A 20,152-nucleotide genomic window follows, 5' to 3' on the forward strand; every position below is an offset into this window, starting at 1 on the left:
GACCTATAAAAGGAGAAAATTTAATCAATCAGATCTGGCCAAGAAATGAAAGCAAATGTTAGAATTAGCGAAGAAGGCCATTAAAGTAGTTATTGAAACCATAATCAATACAGTCAAAAGATTAACTAGAGACACAGAAGATATAAAATAGACATCAATAAAACTTTTGAGATGAAAACTACAATGTCTGAGATGAAAATATACTGAAGATACTAATGGCAAATTAGACATGGCGGAAGAAAAGATTAGTGAACTTAAAGACAGTAATAGAAACTACCCCAATTTAAAGATCAGAGAAAATACCTCTAGAGTATATAATTTGGGGGGAAAAATGATCACAGAAAGAAATTCTAAGATATAAGGATTAGAGAACAAATCAACTGTTAACCATGTGGGTAAATAAACATTATATTACAAAATACAATAATTACAATAATGTCAAAATTACAATAATTACAATAATAAGAAAAGATCCAAATTAAGAACAGATATAAAGAGCATACAACTTCCAAAACAGTGGAAATGGCTGTAAGAGAACTAAATCTTCACTTTTCACAGACTGACTTCACTAGATAATGCCAAATCAAAATATTAAAAAATAGCAATTTAAGCAGGCAATTTGAAATGTGGAAACAATCACTAAAATATCTAAAGGAGGATATTTCTGACTCATCGACTTGAGGTTGAGCTGAAGTAAGGCTGCTGTCATTATAAACCTTAATAGAACTACCTGACTTTTATACTAAAAAGCCTATGTGGGGCAACTGGATGGCTCAGTCAGTTAAGCGTCTAACTTCACCTCAGGTCATGATCTAGCAGTTCATGGGTTTGAGCCCTGCGTCAGGCGCTGTGCTGACAGCTCAGAGCCTGGAACCTACTTCAGGTTCCGTATCTCTTTCTCTGCCCCTCCCCCAGTCATAAACACACACACACACACACACACTCTTTCTCTCTCTCTCAAAAATAAACAATAAAAAAATTAAATTAAAAGTCCTGTGAAATAAAAAATTCTTAAATCAACTTTTCAAAAGCAAAGCAATATAAGCCAGGTAAAATTAAAGAGTCTGTTTATCTTAAATTTATATTGTGTCTTTTACCATGAAAATGAGTTTCTCTACATTTTATTTTATTTTTTTTTTTAAATTTTTTTTTTTTTTTTAAATTTTTTAATTTTGTTATTTCTAGGAGAGAGAGACAGCGTGAGCAGGGGAGGGTCAGAGAGAGAGGGAGTTACAGACTGAAACAGGCTCCAGGCTCTGAGCTGGAAGTCAGCACAGAGCCCGACGCGGGGCACGAACCCACAAACAGCGAGATCATGACCTAAGCGAAAGTCGGACGCTTAACCGACTAAGCCACCCAGGCGCCCCGAGTTTCTCTACATTTTAAATACTGAGAAATCATTTATCCTTCAATATTCTGCTGATAAATACCAAAAAGGTTGTCCAATTTTCTCAAGGATATAACTGAGTTTCTTTAAAAGTTTGGTATAGACAATGGAATACTACATGGCAATGAAAAAGAATGAAATCTGGCCATTTGTAGCAACATGGATGGAACTCGAGTGTGTTATGCTGAGTGAAATAAGTCAGGCAGAGAAAGACAGATACCATATGTTTTCACTTACTTGTGGAACAGGAGAAACTTAACAGAGGACCATAGGGGAGGAGAAGGGGAAAAAATAGTTGGAGAGAGGGAGGGAGGGAGGGAGGCAAACCATGTTCTCTTGAATACTGAGAACTGAGGACTGATGGGTATGGGGAAGAGGGGAAGGCAGGTGATAGGCATGGAGGAGGGCACTTGTGGGGATGAGCACTGGGTGTTGTATGGAAACCAACTTGACAATAAACTATGAAAGAAAAAAAATAAAAATAAAAAATAAAATCAGCTCCCTGGTTAAAAAAAAAAGTCTGGTATAAATAACTACATCTATTGGAATACCAACCATCAAAATGCAGGTAATTTAGTACTTTTAGCATTAAAATTGATTTTGGTCAACCTTGTCACAATCAATTTTGTTTCTACAGAAGTGAAAGAATAAAACTAGTGCTTGAGAAAGAAATGAAAGGGGAAGTTGGAACAGACCAAAACACTTTTATGAACTTGTTTTTCCCTACAGTAGTGATAAGCAACCTTTGGCCAATAAAGATTAGTGATACAGTAATTTCTTTAATTACTCAATTCAACTTATTGATAGGGACACGAAGGACATAGAAGGGTAAGAAAACTTTCTCAGGTGTAGATAGTGGGTTAGTGTAAGTGCCAGAAATACATAGTTTGCCATTGGTAGCATCAACTGGTTTACACTTGGAATAGGAAAATTAGGCAATGATGTGATACACACATTTTGTTGGCTCGAGTACCTGGAAAAGTTATGACATAGTTGGGGCATGCATGATACTGCCAACTGTGGGTATTGCTTGAAGTTACTTAAGGGCTGCTACAAACATTTCTGTTCCTTATATATTTTACCTTTCAAGGAAGAATGATGGATAGAGTATAAAAGGGCATGAGGAAGAGAAAGAAAGTCCAGTGTGCTGTAGGCAAGCATCACAGAATATAGTCCCTTAGAACTACAAGTGTGAGTCTTTCTTCTAACCCTCAGGAGAAATGGGGCTTGTCAAAGAGCTATAGAGTTAATACCTATAATTCACTAATTTTTGAAACCTTTGTCACTCACTTATAATACAATTAAACATTTTATTTTAATACTGTATTATGAAATGCTGAAGCAAACCACATTTGCTGACAAGGACAGATAAAATTCACCACTTTTCAAGGTTATTCTCAATTTAAAAATTAATTCAAAAGTAGAATTCTAAAATCAGATATAGTAGTGCATATTTCTAAAATGTTAGTTCAAAAAATTAAGCAGTGCTGGGGAGATGCTATAAAATTGTCTGAGGATAGTTCTAAAAACCACATTTGCTAAATAAGAAGAAAATAAAAGGTAAACACCACCAAATGAACAGAAAAAGTGGTCCAAAATTTTTTTTTTGCCTGGATAAGTCTCATTTTTGATATTGTTATTTTTGGCTTAGAGAGTGTTTATTGTTACTGTGTGAAAAAATAACAGAAGCTATGCTTAAGGTTATTTTGGTCATGTGTAACTAAGGAACATTGCTAATGAGTGAAAAACTTTGCCAAACAAATTATGTCTCAAAGTATACTAACTTTACTAGTTTTATAAATGTTTATTGAATGTGTACCAACTGTAAGGATACAAAGAGCTGAAAGCATGGGCTCCACTTTTTTTTTAAATTTTATATTTTATTTATTTCTGAGAGAGAGCGCGCATGAGCAAGCAGGGGAGGGTCAGAGAGAGAGGGAGACACAGAATCTGAAACAGGTTCCAGGCTCTGAGCTGGCTGTCAGCACAGAGCCCGACGTGGGGCTTGAACCCACAAACTGAGATCATGACCTGAGCCAAAGTCGGATGCTTATCCGACTGAGCCACCCAGGTGCCCCATGGGCTCCACTCTTTAAGAGGCTACAATCTAATAAAAAAAAAAAATAGGACCTTTAATCCAAAATAATCCATGAATTAAGGAAACAATACAATGTATGCAAATTGAAGGCATGAAAAAAGAAAGCAAGCCATTTGTTTACATTTTCTAAAATAGAAATTATAGTATTAGTTGTTTAGTCATGCCTCCTACTTAACTGCCAACAGAAGAATCTCTTCTGGCTAAAGCAGAAAAGGAATTTATTTAAAGACTAGTAGGGAGTTTACAGAAGCCCTGTTAAGGGCCAGGAAACCAAAATAGTATATATGAAAATATGAATCCCAACCACACTTGGAGAGCTTCTCCAGGAAAAACTAGGTTGCCACCACAACTTGACAACTCTGATACTAGGAACTTAGAAAACCAGAAGCTCATACCACCATCTTTGCCAAAAGATAAACCCCCTGTCCAAGACTGTCACCTCAGGTTGCTCTCATACAATTTTAAGTGAGACAATATATGACTGGTCATATGTCTCTGTCTTAGCTGTGAATGGGAATGAGAATATATTTTCTAGCATCTATTTTGAGAAGTTAGGACTTGTAATATAAGAATTAACAAAAAATGTAGGGAAGCTATCCAAAACGGTGGGTGGTCACAAATAATGAATGTCTACTGCATTAAATCATTGTTATTTTATGGTGCAGAGAAATTGAAAATAAGTCAGTTAATAAGTTATAGTTTTTATTTCATAAAAATGTAGAAAATATTTTTAACTTCAGTGATTTCCAAGTCAATAAAATACCACTGAGCTTATGTAAATATATGAAACAAGAGTATAAAAAAACACATATGCTATTTCTGGAATCCAAATAGTTTTAACAAAAAAGAATGGTGAACAGGTCCAATATTGTTAATAAAGCAAAAGTAGACTTAATGATCCAAACTGCCACCTAATTATATAATTATAACAAATTAACAAAAATTTCCTTGAGGATAGTTAACTTCCAATTTAATCAATTTTATTTTTTTAAAAACCTATCTGTAACATATTATATACTACCCTACATAATAAACAAGATATATAAAATGTAATAATATTCCCCTAGTAGTTCAAAGTCACCATTACAAACAGAATGCAGTGATTATGAGTGGCTTAAAGACTATTTCTGCAACTATAAATTAACCAGCCCTCTCACCAACTTTCCCAAAATTTTGGGTTGTAGTGTTGTTGTCTCTTAAATCAACAGTGCCCCTGTACACCAATCAGCTCCAAGATTGCCTACTGTTCTATCAGCATTTATATGAGGATTGCCAAGCTATTAAGCTTTACTGAACTTTTATTCCTTTCTGTTCAACACACATAATCTGTTATCTCCTTTGCATTAGTTTCCAATGCTGACCAAATAAATAAAGAGTAACAGAAGAATGCCAGGATTTTGCATTTTTTAATGTGATTTAAGAAACCATTATTTTAATAGCATATGCCATACAAAAATGGGAAACTACCTACTGTATAAGAATTAAAACAAAGAGTGGAGACTCCTTCGGAATTACAAAACAGAGATCTAACTATGAAATTTACAAGATTTTAAAAAATACTTTAATGTTTGTGTCTGCTCAGATGATCAGCTAAAAATTATCAAAAGCCCATCAGATAACTGAAGTATTACAATATGAAAATATGCACTAGAATTGTTCAGCTTGCTGTCAATTTGATTTTGATAGAAAAGTTATTTTAACCTACTTAACAGTATGGGAAATTCATCTTCTCACTTCTTACGCCAAAAGTTTTAACAGAAGAAGTAGAATGGAGGGGAAGGAGAAAGAGAAAGGAGAGGGGAGGAGGGAAGAGGAGGAGATGACCAACAACAAAAATGACAAAGATGAAGATGACCAAGATGAAAACCAAGATAAAGATGAAGAAGACTAAGATGCCACCAATGCCTATGCCCAGAACTTAAGTACAACCACAGTAATCATGTGATCTTTGTACACTTCCCTATCTTCAATATGACCCTTCCTTATAAGGATTTCAAAGTTCCTGTCTAGAACTGACTTTACAGTACCTATATTCTAGTCTCTGACCAACTGTTAACAAATATTAGATAGAACTGAAAGATTGACAGAATGTAAGGTATAATGACACCTTATGATGTTAATTATACACAGGGAGGAAGGATTTGTTTAGCACTCCCACCTATCATAGCACATGTTGCTGCCTAAATGTCACACTTTCCCTCTGAGGACTCCAAAGAAATCATGGGATAAGTTAAAAATACATTGAAAAACTTACCTGTCCCACTACCTATTTGCCACATTACAAATTTCAATATTTATGCTTAACTATAAAAGAAAAGCATACTTATGTTAGAAAATTTAGAAGACACAGGTTGAAAGAAGTCCCACCATTCATATGTTTTTAGGTGAACTCTAAATGTGGATGCACATGAAGTTAACAATCTCCTGTACTGAAAAGAAGGAAAAACAGGCCACTGAAGTTAGGATAGCAAGTATGAGGAAAAGAAAGATATGAGAAAAGAGCACTATGCTGAAACTTAAAGGTGAAAGAGGGCCTTGTAAATACTATTAAGCCATTAAAGTTTTCGTGTGTACTTGCTTTGTTTTGGGGAGGTTCTAGGTAATGGGATAGGTAAGTGGCATCAACAAATTTGCATCTCAGAAAGTTCACTCCAGTTTTAATGTAAAAACAGCCTGGAATTAGGCAAGCATGGACAATGTTAAACCAATTAAGAAAAGTTTATCATAGGCTGAAGTGAGAAATGAAGAAACTAGATGGAGGTAGAGAAATAGAAGAAAGTGGGCAGATTCAAAAAAGACTTAAGAAATGAAACTAACTGTTGAAGGAATTAAGATAATGCAGAAGTAGGGGAATCCTGGGGTTTCCATGTCCCTCAAACACAGCTGTATTGAGGTCAGATCAATTGTAATACCCAAGAAATCGATCTGGAGACTGGCAGAAGGATCTCCAAGGTTTGAGAGAGACAGCATGGCAGGTACAAAGTGTGTGGAAGTGAACTGGGGGAGAGAAAAATGAAGTGCTGTGGGGAGAAGGGAACCCTTCCTGTGGAGAGAAAAAAGGGAGGAAAGGAGGAGTTGAGAGAGTGGAGCACTGGGTTCGCACAAAAGGAAAACCTGTCTGGACTAACTACCAGAGAGCAAGAAGTACTGAATGTTGCAGGGTTTTTTGTTTTGTTTTTTGCAAACAGCGTTTAGAGCTCAAATTCTGAGGTTCCGGAAGTGCGCAACTTTCTCTGGAGTAGAGCTGTGGCACAGACTCCTAGGAGAAGGAGGGAACTGACCCTAGAGAGCATAGTGTGGTATAGGGATCGTCTAGGCACACTCGGAGAGACCATTTCCCTTCCTGGAATGCTTTTGGAAGAGGGTATATTGCCCCTTCAAAGATAAAAGATTCTGTAAGCTCAGCAAAGGCCTTTCATCGGCAGGGGACAAAGTAGCACCCAGAGAACATGTAAGCTTTTTGTTGCTTTTAGCGGTGCTCTGCCATGGATTCCGTGCAGCGCACCGAACTATTTTCTGGCATAAAAGACATTAGACACAGTGTGGAAAGGCTCTGCTCCTGAAGAGGGGGGTGGATCGCTGAGTGCTAGGTTCTTTAAGACATCAAGTTTTTAATCCCAGCACAGAAAAAACACAGGAGAACTGTGGTACAGGGAGAGCTGAACTGCTCCCACTATTCTGTGAGGGCTGCCTGAATAGCCGGAGGTGTGAGATTCCCTGTCTGGGGACAAGAGATTTGGGTTGGTGCCATTTTCCCCCAAACACCAACACAATGGACTTTGCTGGGCAGCAAAGGGACCACCAATGCGGGTGGGGCCCACTTACACCAAACCCTGTCCCCATGCTTGCAAATGCTTATTAACTAAAGCAAGACTGACTCTGAGCCAAGGCAGCCAGCCTTTCCTCCAGAAGACCAGCACAACCAGCATTCATCATGTACCAAATGTACTGAAAATCCAGTGCTTCAAAATTATACCCACAGTTCTGGTGGAACTAGAACTAAGCTTACATTTTTTACTTTTTCTTTCTTCTTCGTTTTTTCTATCAGCCTCATAGTTTCTTGCTTGTTTTTTTCATTTCCTTTTCTGTCCATTTTTGGATCAGCTTCTTTATTCTTTTCTTTTTCTTTCTTTTTTTCTTTACTTCCTGTTTTTTTTCTTTTTCTTTGGAATCAGTCTTTTAGGTTTTTGATTCTCTGAGGTTCCCTCCCCTCTTTTTCTAGGCTTATTTTAACAAAAATCAAGGCACACCTAGTTAAAGGTCCAAATAGTCCTCACTGCAAGCAAGGATGAGCTCCAGAGTGGACTGACCAGTGAGAAAGAGCAGCCAAAACGACAACAGCAGAGTGCACACAGCATACACAGAAACACTTTCTTAAGTGCCAGGCCCTGGACCTTGTATAACCTCTTTTAAATATAATATTACTCTTAGGTGTAGGAAACACAAGTTCTTAAAACATGCAAAAGACAGAAACTGAGCCAAAATGACAAGAGAGAGGAATTCTCCCCAAAAGAAAGGTCAAGAAGCAATCAAAGCCAAGGGTTTGCTCAAAAAAGGTATAAGCAATATATCTGAACAAGAATTTAGAACAACAGTCCTAAGACTACTAGCTGGGCTTGAAAAAAGCATAGAAGACACCAGAGAAACACTTGCTGCAGAGATCAAAGACCTAAAAAGTAGTCAGGCTGAAATAAAAAAAATGCTATAACTGAGATGCAAAACTGACTGGATATAGTCACAACAAGGATTGAAGAAACAGAGGAGAGAACAGGCGATAAAATTATGGAAAATAATGAAGATTAAGAGGGAAAGTAAACTATTAGATCACAAGGGAAGACCTGGAGAACTTAGTGATGCCATAAAATTAAACAATATCCATATAATAGGAGTCTAAGAAGAAGAAGAGAGGGAAAAGGAGGTAGAAGTTTTCCCCTAATCTGGGGAAGGAAAAAGGCATTCAAGTCCAAGAGCACAGAGAACTCCCCTCAAAATCAACAAGAACAGGTCAACACCATGACATACTATAGCAAAAACTGCAAAATACAAAGATAAAGAGAGAATTCTGAAAGCAGCTAGTTAACGTCTTTAACCTACAAGGGTAGACACATAGGTTAGCAACAGATCTGTCCACTGAAATTTGGCAGGCCAGAAGAGAGTGGCTAAATATACTAAATGGGAAAAATACACACCCAACAATTCTCTATCCAGCAAGGCTTCACTGTAAATAGAAGGAGAGACAAAGAGTTTCCCAGACAAACAAAAATTAGAGGAGTTTCTGACTACTAAACCAGCCCTGCATGAAATTTTAAGGTGGACTCTGAGCAGAGAAAAAAAAATAAAATTAAAAGAATAAATTTTTTACTTAATTAATTAAAAAATAATAAATGAAAAGACTAAAGTAGCAAAGACTATAAAGGACCAGAGAACATCACCAGAAACACTAACTCTATAGGTAACACAATGGCACCAACTTCATATATTTCAATAATCACTCTGAGTGTAAATGGACTAAAAATGCTCCAATTAAAAGACACAGGGTTCAGAAATGATAATAAAACAAAACTCATGTATATTCTGCCTAGAAGAGATATCTACACCTAAAGACACCTGCTGATTGGAAGTGAGGGGATGGAGAACCCTAGCTAGGCTTATCAAAAAGAAAAAAGAAAGGATCCAAATAGATAAAATCACAAATGAAAGAGATTTTACAACCAACACCACAGAAATACAATTATAAGAGAATACTATGAAGAATTATATGCCAAGAAACTGGACAATTGGGAAGAAATGGACAAATTCCTAGAAACCCATAAACTACCTGGGTGCCTAGATGGTTCAGTTGGTTATGTGTACAACTCCTGGTTTAGGCTCAGGTTATAATCTCACAGTTCGTGAGCTTGAACCCTGTGTCAGGCTCTGTGCTGACAGTCCAGAGCCTGCTTGAAATTCTCTCTCCTTCTCTTTCTGCCCTTCCCCCGCTTACACTCTTGCACTCTCTCTCTCTCAAAATAAATAAACAAACTTGAAAAGGAAAGGGAAAAAAAAGGAAAAGAAAGGAACCCACAAACTACAAAACTTGGAACAGTAAGAAATAGAAAATATGAACAGACCCATAACCAGGAAAGAAATTGAATCAGTAATCAAAAATCTCCCAAGGAACAAGAGTCCTGGGCTGGATGGCTTCCCAGGGTAAATTCTACCAGTCACTTAAAGAAGAGTTCACACATATTCTTCTCAAACTGTTCCAAAAAACAGAAATGGAAATAATGCTTCCAAACTCATTCTATGAAGCCAGCACTACCTTGACTATAAAACCAGCCAAAGATACCTCTAAAAAGGACAATTATACACTAATAGCCCTGATGAACCTAGATACAAAAATTCTCAACAAGATACTAGCAAAGAGAATTCAACATTACACTAAAAGAATTATTCACCATGGCCAAATGCGATTTACTCCTGGGCTGTAGGGCTGTAGGGCTGTTTGCAAAACAATCACAGAAATATACTGCATTAAAAAAAAAAAGTATTAGAACTATATGATCCTCACAGCAGAAACAGAAAAAACATTTGACAAAATACTGCATCCATTCTTGATTTAAAAAACCCTCAACAAAATACAGATAGATGGAACATATCTCAACATCTTAAAGGCCATATATGAAAGACCCACTGCTAACCTCATCCTCACTGTGGAAAAACTGAGAGCCTATCCCCTACAATCAGGAACAAGACAAGGATGACCACTCTCATTGTTATTACTTATTATAGCACTGAAAGTCTTAGGCTCAGCAATCAAATAGCAAAAACAAATAAAAGGCATAGAAATTGCCAAGGAAGAGGTCAAACTTGCACTATTTGCAGATCCCATGATACTCTATGTAGAAAACCTGAAAGACTCCACCAAAAAATTACTAGAACTAATTCTTGAATTCACCAAAGTTGCAGGATATAAAATCAATGTGCAGAATCTTGCATTTCTATATACCAATAGCAAAGCTATTCCAGAAATCCAGGAACCAGTCCCATTTACAACTGTACCAAAAACAATAAGATACTTAGGAATATACTTAACTACAGAGGTAAACCATCTATACCCTTTAAACTATGGAACACTTATGAAAAATATTGAAGAGGACACAAAGAAATGGAAAAGCATACCATGCTCATTGATTGAAAGAACAAACATTGTTAAAATATCTATACTACCCAAAGCAATCTATACATTTAATGCAATCCCTATCAAAATGCCACCAGCATTCTTCACAGGGCTAGATTAAACAATCCTAAAATGTATATGGAACCAGAAAAGACCAAAATAGCCAAAGCAATCCTGAAAAAGAAAAAACAAAACTGGAGGCATCATGGTTCTTAATTTCATGCTATTGTACAAAGCCGTAGTCATCAAGACAATATGATACTGGCACAAAAACAAATACATAGATCAATGGAAGAGAAGAGAAAATGCAGAAATGGACAACTATATTGTCAATTCACCATTGAAAAAGCAGGAAAAAAAAATCCAATAGAAAAAAGTCTCTTCAATAAATGGTGTTGGGAAAACTGGACGGTGACACGCAGAAGAATGAAACTGGACCACTTTCTTACACCTTACACTGGACACCTTTCTTACACTTCTCCTACAGGAGAACAAAGGCAGCAATCTCTCTGACCTCAGCTGAAGCAACTTCTTACTAGACACGTAGCCAAGAGGCCGGGGAAAGAAAAGCAAACATACTACTGGGACCTCATCAAAATAAAAAGCTTCTGCACTGCAAAGGAAATAATCAAAACTAAAACACAACCAATGGAATGGGAGAAGATAGTTGCAAATGACCTATAGGATACTAGGGTTAGTATCCAAAATCTTTAAAGAACTAACTAAACTCAACACCCACAAAACAAACACCCCTGTTAAGAAATGGGCAGAAGACATGAATACACACTTTTCCAAAGAAGACATCCAGATAGCTAACACATGAAAAGATGCTCAACATCACTCATCATTAGGAAAATATAAATCAAAACCAAAATACAATACCACCCTTCAACTGTCAGAAGGTCTAAAATTAACAAGACAAAAAACAACATGTATTGGCAAGGATGCAGAGAAAGAGGAACTCTCTTGCACTGCTGGTGGGAATGCAAACTGTGCAGCCACTCTGCAGAACAGAACGGAGGCTCCTCAAAAACCTGAAAATAGAACCACCCTATGATCTGGCAATAACACTATTAGTTATTTACCCAAAGGTTACAAAAAAACAAATTTGAAGGGGTACATGCACCCCAATGTTTATAAGCAGCATTAACAATAATAACCAACCTATGGAGAGAACCCAAATGTCTATCAACTGATGAATGGATAAAGATGATGTGGGATATACATACAATGGAATATTACTCAGACATAAAAAAAAAAAAAAAAGAAATCTTGCCATGTGCAATGACATGGATGAAGCTAGAGAATATTGTGCTAAGTGAAATAAGTCAGTCAGAGAAAGATAAATACCATATGATCTCATTCATACGTGGAATTTTAAGAAACAAAACAAATGAGCAAAGGGAAAAGACAGAGAGACAAGTCAAGAAAGAGACTCTTAATTATGGAGAACAAACTGGTGGTTACTAGAAGGAAGGAAGTACAGTGTAGGATGGGTCAAATAGGTGATGAGGATTAAGCAGTGCACTTGTGATGACCACCCGGTGATGTATGGAGGTGTTGAATCATTATATTGTACACTTGAAACTAATATTACACTGTATGTTAACTAACTGGAATTTAAATTAAAACTCAAGAAAAAATTACATAAGGTTAAGCTATGCTATACTTTATTGAAAAGGAAGAAAAATGAAGTCAATGTAAATATTTCTCCTTCAAAATGTAAGGAAAACAAAAGTTTTTTCAAATCAAAAAATGAAAGTTTATTGACAGACCTACATTATGAGTAATGATAAAGAAAGTTGTTTAGGCAGTAGAAAAATGACACCACATGGCACCATGGATCAATACAAAAGGAAGTCAGACTGTTGGGAAGAGTATACGTATGGATAAATTTAAAATATGTTTTCCCTCTAATTCTTAAAATTCTTCAAAAAGTAACTATTTAAAGAACATACAGTAATGGAGCATTGGGGTTTAAAATACACTGTAGAAATAAAATGACAACAACAGCTCAAAGTATGAGAAGATGTAAACAGTATACTGTAAAGTAGTATAACATTTGAAGTTAAATGGGATAAATAAGCACATCTTGTAAAGCCTAGAGAAGCCACTAAAAAAAAAATTCAAATAATGATGGCTCATAAGCCAACAGTGGAGATATATGCAATATTAAATAATGTCAGAAATATTATCAGGGATAAAAAGAGACACTCATGATAAGAAGAATGTCAACCCATCAAAAAACCCTAAGCATCAAAATCTTTCAGAACTCAAAGTACAAACAGACAAAAGGCCCTATACTAAAATCAATTGTATATCTCTACAAAATTCTATACAAAACTCTATATAAATTTTCTACACAAAATTGTATTTCTATATAAAAATAATAAATTGAATTTAAAAAATAATTTACAATTGCATCAAAAACATGAAAATATATATGGGTAAAATTAACCAAATATATGAAAAATGTAAACAACTTAAAATTATAAGATAGCACTGAAAGAAATTTACAATTATCCAGAAAATTACTGATAAAGTCCATGTAATTTCAATCAAAATTTCCTCAGACTGTTTATTTTTTTGTAGGAGTTTACAATATGATATAAGTCACACAGAAATAAAGTCAAGATCCTAGAATAACCTAACAATTTTGAAAACAAAAAACAAAGACTCATATTCCCAAATTTCAAGGCTTACTATAAAAGCTATAGCAATCAAGTCAATATATTATTAGCCTAAGGACAGACCTAAAGATAAATGAAACAGAATATAAAGTCCACAAAGACTCACAAATGAAACAGAATATAGTTCACAAAGTCTCACTGATTTTCAACAAAGATGCAAATCTAATTTATAATGAAAGAATAGTTTTTTCAACAAATGATATTGGGACAATAGACTATATGGGAAAAATAATACTTTTATTCTTACTTCAAACCACATATAAAAATTAACTTCAAATGAATCAAAAACCTAACCATAAAATAAAAATTTAGAAATTTCTGGGGGAAAAAAGGGAGAAAATTTATAATCTTGGGTAAGATAAGATTTCTTAAGCCATAAAAAGCACAAAACATTTAAAAAAAGAACAAACCCAAACTAAAAATTTTCCTTTTCTTAAAATTAAACACTGAAAATCAAAGGCCATAGACAAGGAGAAAATATCTGCAATACAAATATATCTGACAAAGTACTTGTATCCTTAATATATAAAAGAATTCTTAAAATTCAATAATAAAAAGCATTGGAATGATAAAGTGACAAGAGCAGTTTCTTCTGGGGACAAAGGGAAAATAAAGGGAATCTTGATTTTACCTATGTTAATTTCTCTAAAAATTGCTGAGTAGTAAGTACATATGGCTTTATTATAATTTTATTTATTCTTTGCTTCATGTTTAAAATATTTATAACTTAAAAATCAAAACTTAATGCTCTACTCAAAGAAAAAGTTTAATTCATATTACTCCATGAAATTATCACTAAGACATTTAATGGAGGATTTCTGCCCATGTCCTATTCACTTATGTTTATTTGACATTAAACACAGGGCACAAATAAACATACGTAGAACTGGAGGGGAAGAAGAAGATTCAGTCATATTTCTAGTTTTCTACTAGTCATTCCTACTTGAACAATTAAATGTTTCCCTTACCACTTCAAACAATGTACTAAAAAGAATTTACTGATCTTTCCCATTCTAAAAGAGATTTAGACTCTTCTGTTTTCTTTGTTTGTTCCACCATTTTACAAGTCATAAGGACAGTATATTGTTTAGGAGCACAACCTCCAGGGCCAAACTGCCTGGGTTCAAATCTTGACTACCACTCAAAAACTGCTTGACCCTGGACAAGTTAATTAATCTCTCTGTGCTTCAGGATGAATGTTAAATACATGTAAGATGTCTAGAGCTAAACCTGGCAAATAATCATGTTTAATAAATAATTACAATCTTTTTTTCCTCCTTACTGCTCTATCACTATGATTATAACTATGTCCTGACTTATATTTGTCTTTTCCTTTGTTTCCCCTTAGTATTAAAGAAGGTACTAAGTAAGTCTTTTTACTTGTTCCCAGGACAATCTGACCTCTCTCTCCCTATTTCTGGTCATCAGTAGTGGAGATCTAGACTACTACAGTTTTCTTCCCAAAGCGTTCCTTTTCTTCATTTTTTTCTCCATTCTAATCTATTATACCCTATTGTCAGATTAATCTTTATCCCTTTCCATAAAATCCCTTTTCTTATAGCAGGAGTAGTTCTATGAGGTTTTGTAGAAGGGAGAAAAAACTGTATTTCACAGTGGATTCTGAATTAATCACTAGAATAAAAAGTATGTTGTAAGAAAGTCTCAAAGTTGAGTTTTAATTATCCAGTTATCAAAGCAAGCTAAATTTATTACTATGAAAGTAGCAACAACATATTATAAATTGCTTTTGAGTAAGCATTAGCAGTTCCCTATTATATCAGCAATCATTCCTAACACAGTTTGAGTATGAGATTTGATTTAGTATGAAAATCACAGTCTTTTTTGAGTAATCACACTTCTTTGGGACTTTTTCTCTTTGTTATAAATAAAATGTTATATAAATGCCATCAATCTATGCTCCCAGATCATAGAAGGTAACACTAAACACAACATTCTCTCTTGATGAGCCCAGAGTAAGGTGAATATCCAGAAAATTAATACCAATGGAGGATATAGCAGAGGTGAACCTATCATCTACCTGTCATTTTGAACTACACAATCTTTGGAATTTCTTCTAATTTTAAAGGTATATGAAACTATTCTAAAGCGATACAAATCTATATAAAACTCTCTTGATTTAAAATTTGATAATACTTTTATTTCCATTTATAATTCTAGAAATCTAGAAGGCATTCTGAAATCTTTTGTCAAAATTAATTTTTATAGCTTCAAAGTAATTTGGATTAAAGTTTAATACTGTATTTTAAAACAAATTTCACTGTGATTATTTCATTTTGAATTCATACACTTGGTGACCATGTATTTTGCAACACTAGTAAAATGGGCCCAAAGTGACATGGACACACAAAGGTTATACAGCTCTACTCTTAGAAAAGTAGTTCCTAGAAATTTAAACATGAAACTTTTTTTAACATTTACCTTTTTTCTTCTTTTGCTCTCAGCTGTTCTTCCTGTCTTAAAACTTGAACCATTATAGACTCAAAAACTCCACTTGTCAAGCCTGCCAAACTTCGTGGTGTTGACCGACGCCTTGTTGAGGTACATGCAGTTCCCTTCTCATCCTCCAGTCCATAATAGCCTCTAGATGTAACTGCTATCGTTGTCTTTTCTCTCAAGTGCCTTGGAGAAGAATAAGTCAGTTCATAAGGTCAAATCTTTCTGGGTAAGCAATAATCCCCCTTAACCAGCATCTTAAGAATAATCTCTTTTGCTAATTATATAATGTATATAATTAAACCTTACTTAGCTATGCTCCAGAGTTTTCTTTTGTTTTTTTGTTTATTTACTGTTGAGAGAGAGGGAACGGGGGAAGGACAGACACAGGGAGACAGAGGATCTGAAGTGGGTTCTCTGACAGCAGAGCCTGATGTGGGGATCGAACTCCTGAGCCACAAGATCGTGACCTGAGTCAAAGTCAGATGCTTAACTGACTGAGCCACCCTATGCTCCAGTTTTTTTTCACCCTACACTAATTTTTAGTTTTCCTTACCCATATCATAAAATCAGTCTGACAAGCCCCTACCCTACATTTAAGAAATACATAAATCTTGGGGTACCTGGGTGGCTCAGCCAGTTAGGCATCCGACTTTAGTTAGCTTGGGTCATGATCTCGCAGTTGGCGGGTTAGAGTCCTGCTTTGGGCTCTGTGCTGGCAGCTCAGAGCCTAGAGCCTGCTTCAGACTCTGTTTCCCTCTCTCTCTCTCTGCCCCTCCCCCACTTATGATCTGTCTCTCTCCCTCTCTAAGAAATAAACACATTTAAAAAATTTTTTTAAATATATAAATCTTTAGCACTAAAATTAATCATTAAAACACTATCTCTTTAATGGAAAAAAGTTTATTGCTTGCAAAATTAAATGCAACTCATCTTTGCTTCGTATAATTCGTACTACTTATCATTGATATAGGAGAATGCGCAATACTACAAAAACATTTTGGGAGAGTAAATTCATGGTACATAAATAATTTGAAGAAACTGTAAACAAATGAAGTATACAATATATAACTGCAAATTTGGAAACCTGACTAACCTATAAAAAGAATCTAGGAATTGAGATTACCTCTTCAATGTCACCACAAATGTCTCTCTACTCTATAATGTTCTAGTAATACTGAGATACTAATCTAATAATTGAAAATACTGCTGAAAAAGTTTCTCAGCAGTTTGTTTAATTATCCATAAATCCCCTTAATGAATGTGAAATAACTGATTAAAACAATTTATGCTGTAAGGGATGCCTGGGTAGCTCAGTCGTTTAAGCATCCAAGTCATAATTTTGGCTCAGGCCATGATCTCACAATTGTGAGATCAAGCCCCATAACAGGTTCTGTGCTGACTGTGGAGGCTGCCCGAGAATCTCGCTGTCCCTCTTTCTCTCTGCTCATCTCCTGTTTGCAAGTATGCATATACTTGTTCTCTCTCTCTCAAAATAAATAAATCTAGTTAAAAAAAAAAATCACACTGGAAAAAAAAGATTAATGTTATCATGTTTTAAAGTCTAAATTAAAACCTGACTTCTGAACTTTTATCTATAAAAGAGAGAATTACAAAAAGCATCAGGGAAAATACCTTCTCTTTTACCTTTGTAAAATATTCCAGAGTCTCTGAAGGTTTTGTACATGGTATTGTTTCTACAATGGCAAAACCAAGTCAATACCCCAGGTAAGCATTCAATATGCTCAATAAGAATCTATGTAAATTAAAAGTTGACCCTGTTTCTCTGCTTTCCTATAAGCTTCCTTTAATGTAACATAGGGTAAGATTCAACAAAACAAACCTTAATGGCATGAAATACAAAGGCCTGTCCATCTTGGAGTTTGTTCACAGTGGTTTATTACTCTAAGTTAGAAGAACTTTTGTAAGAATCTTAGTCTCAGGCCATCTAGATCCCATAAATGGTACAACTATAAGGTTCTACTGAACTATGGCACTATTATGTATTTTCTTTGTTATGGGGATAATAATATAACTGATTTAGCTTTAAGTACGTCATGAACCTTTAAATTAGTTTTCAACTAATCCTAAAGAATTTGGGCTAATATATAATACCCATACTGTTTCAGGCTGTGATTATTTTATACACAACAGCATAGATCTATATGATGGCTAATTGGGCGGGGAGTAAGAAATGTGGACCAAAAGTTAATAAGCTGTCTGGCAATAACAGTAACTTTAATTACTTCCTCAACAATACTAATGGAAGAGAATATTAATGCACTGAAACATAATGATCTCTCTGAGGCCATAGTATATGCAGAACACTGGGAATAAGAGAGTTGAGGGAAATAGTAAGACACACAGCTAAATTGTTATGTAAACAAGTCAGCAACTAAATTTTACCCTTTAACTTCAAGTAGAGAAGTCCTACGAGTAGAAAAGGTGAAGTTTAATATAAACTACTTTTTTAAACAGTATTTTTCATAAATTAATATCCTTTAGAGAAATATTCAAAGAGAAATTAATGCTTTAGAGAAATATTCAAAGAAAAATTAATGTCCTTTACTACTCATCATAAATAAAAATGGATATACTTTGATATTTATTATTCATAATTAAAATACAAGAAGGAAAACTATAATGTCTCTTTCATATCAACATGTCATGATTAAAAGACATATTCCTCAGTATTGGGGAGAATCTAAGGAAAGAATAATTCTCATACAATATTGAATGTGTAAAATTGGCACATTATTTTTTAAGTCAATTTGGTAATAATCATTAAATTTAATGTGCACATATTCTTTGACTCATCATGTCCCTAGAAATTTATCCTATAGACGTATCTCCACAACTGTGAGCAATACGTGTACACACACACACACACACACACACACACATCACATACACACACACAAATGCACAACTGCACAGAATACTGTTATTTTAAAAGAATAACCCCCAAAGCGCCTGGGTGGCTCAGTCAGTTAAGCAACCAACACTTGGTTTCAGCTCAGGTGACGATCTCATGGTTTGTGAGTTCAAGCCCTGTATCAGTCTCCACAGCTGGCAGCGCAGAGCCTGCTTGGGATTCTCTCTCTCTCCTTCTCTTTGTTCCTCTCCCGCTCATGCTGTTTCTATCTCTCTCAAAATAAATAGGTAAACTTAAAAAAAAAAAGAACCTGTAAACATAAAGGTCCTTTTATACAACATGGATTAAATAATGTGTACCATAACATGGAATAACATCCATCCATCAAAAGGAATAAGGAAGTCTGTATGTACTCACTGTAAAAGATGTCCATATTACACTTTTCTGTGTTAATACAGTCCAAATTTCAGAATTCAGAGGCTTAATTCTGTTTCAAATTATTCAAGTTAAGTATTAAGAAAGAAGTAAATTGCTATTGAAGCCTTACTTATGGTTAATATGTGCACTGACACTGCCCCCCCCACTAAAAACAGAGGTTTGAAAAGGTTTCCCTTATTACGTGATTTTTGTTGTTGCTATCAAAATAAAATGTAACAGCTAAGAAAACTGTATCTGAACATTAAAACTTGGAAACAAAATTATCTAATTATGTTTAAAAATATTGTAAATAAAGAGTTTCAGTCAAAATTTAAACGTAACTACAGCTCTCAGGGCGCTGGCAAGATAATACTAAACTGGATGTAATGTTTAATGAAAAGACTATTCCACAAATGTGTAGCCAACGTTAAGGGAAACTAGAAAGGGATGGTGAGGTACTCTTGGGCTAGCTAAAGAGCTCTGGACCCAAAAGGGGAAAAGATGGGATAGTACTAGAACAAAGGAAGCTGTAATTATAGAAGAGGGCCACAGAATGATGGAGCACAGTTACTGACAATATATAGCCCAGCAAAGAGAAAGCTGTTAGACTATCCCAACCTCTCTCAGTCCTCCTGTCAGTGCCTCCCATTGACTGAACCCAATCAAAAGCCAGAACACAAGGCAGACCATTTGATGCAATCCTTAGAAATCAGCCTCTTGGGACACAGAACACATTGCACAAAAGTGGAGAATAGATTTGGAGGAGCAAATGAGAATTATCCAACAAAGTTGAACCTTAGTATCAGACTTCAAGAACAACTATTTGAAATTAGGGAAGACAGAACTCTTATTGGTGAATTGCAACAAAAACTTTTGCCTGTCTGATAAGCAACAAACTTTTGCCTGTCTAATATAGTCAGCCCAGCTTATAATGTCATTCCATCTGGATGTATGCATCTTTATGAGTTCTGAATTACAAAAGTCATTAAAGTCAAGTACCAAAGTAAATTTAACATAAAACAAAAGTTACAAATAGTTCAATAGCCAAGTATTATACCAAGATTTTCAAAAC

At 35.1% G+C, this 20,152-nt stretch overlaps 1 protein-coding gene across 2 annotated transcripts in view; it reads right to left on the reverse strand.

The window, feature by feature from the left end:
- Nucleotides 1-20,152, reverse strand: part of KIAA2026 (KIAA2026 ortholog) — a 106,414-nt gene that overhangs the window by 71,800 nt on the left and 14,462 nt on the right. For both annotated transcript variants that reach the window (XM_039217121.1, XM_039217120.1), the window contains exon 2: nt 15,774-15,974. In XM_039217121.1, coding sequence (XP_039073052.1) covers nt 15,774-15,974 — 201 coding nt within the window. The remainder of the gene's footprint in view (nt 1-15,773; nt 15,975-20,152) is intronic.

This window comes from Hyaena hyaena, unplaced genomic scaffold (genome assembly GCF_003009895.1).
Source record: "Hyaena hyaena isolate Hyena2069 unplaced genomic scaffold, ASM300989v1 scaffold_675, whole genome shotgun sequence".
Taxonomy (NCBI): Eukaryota; Metazoa; Chordata; class Mammalia; order Carnivora; family Hyaenidae; genus Hyaena; species Hyaena hyaena.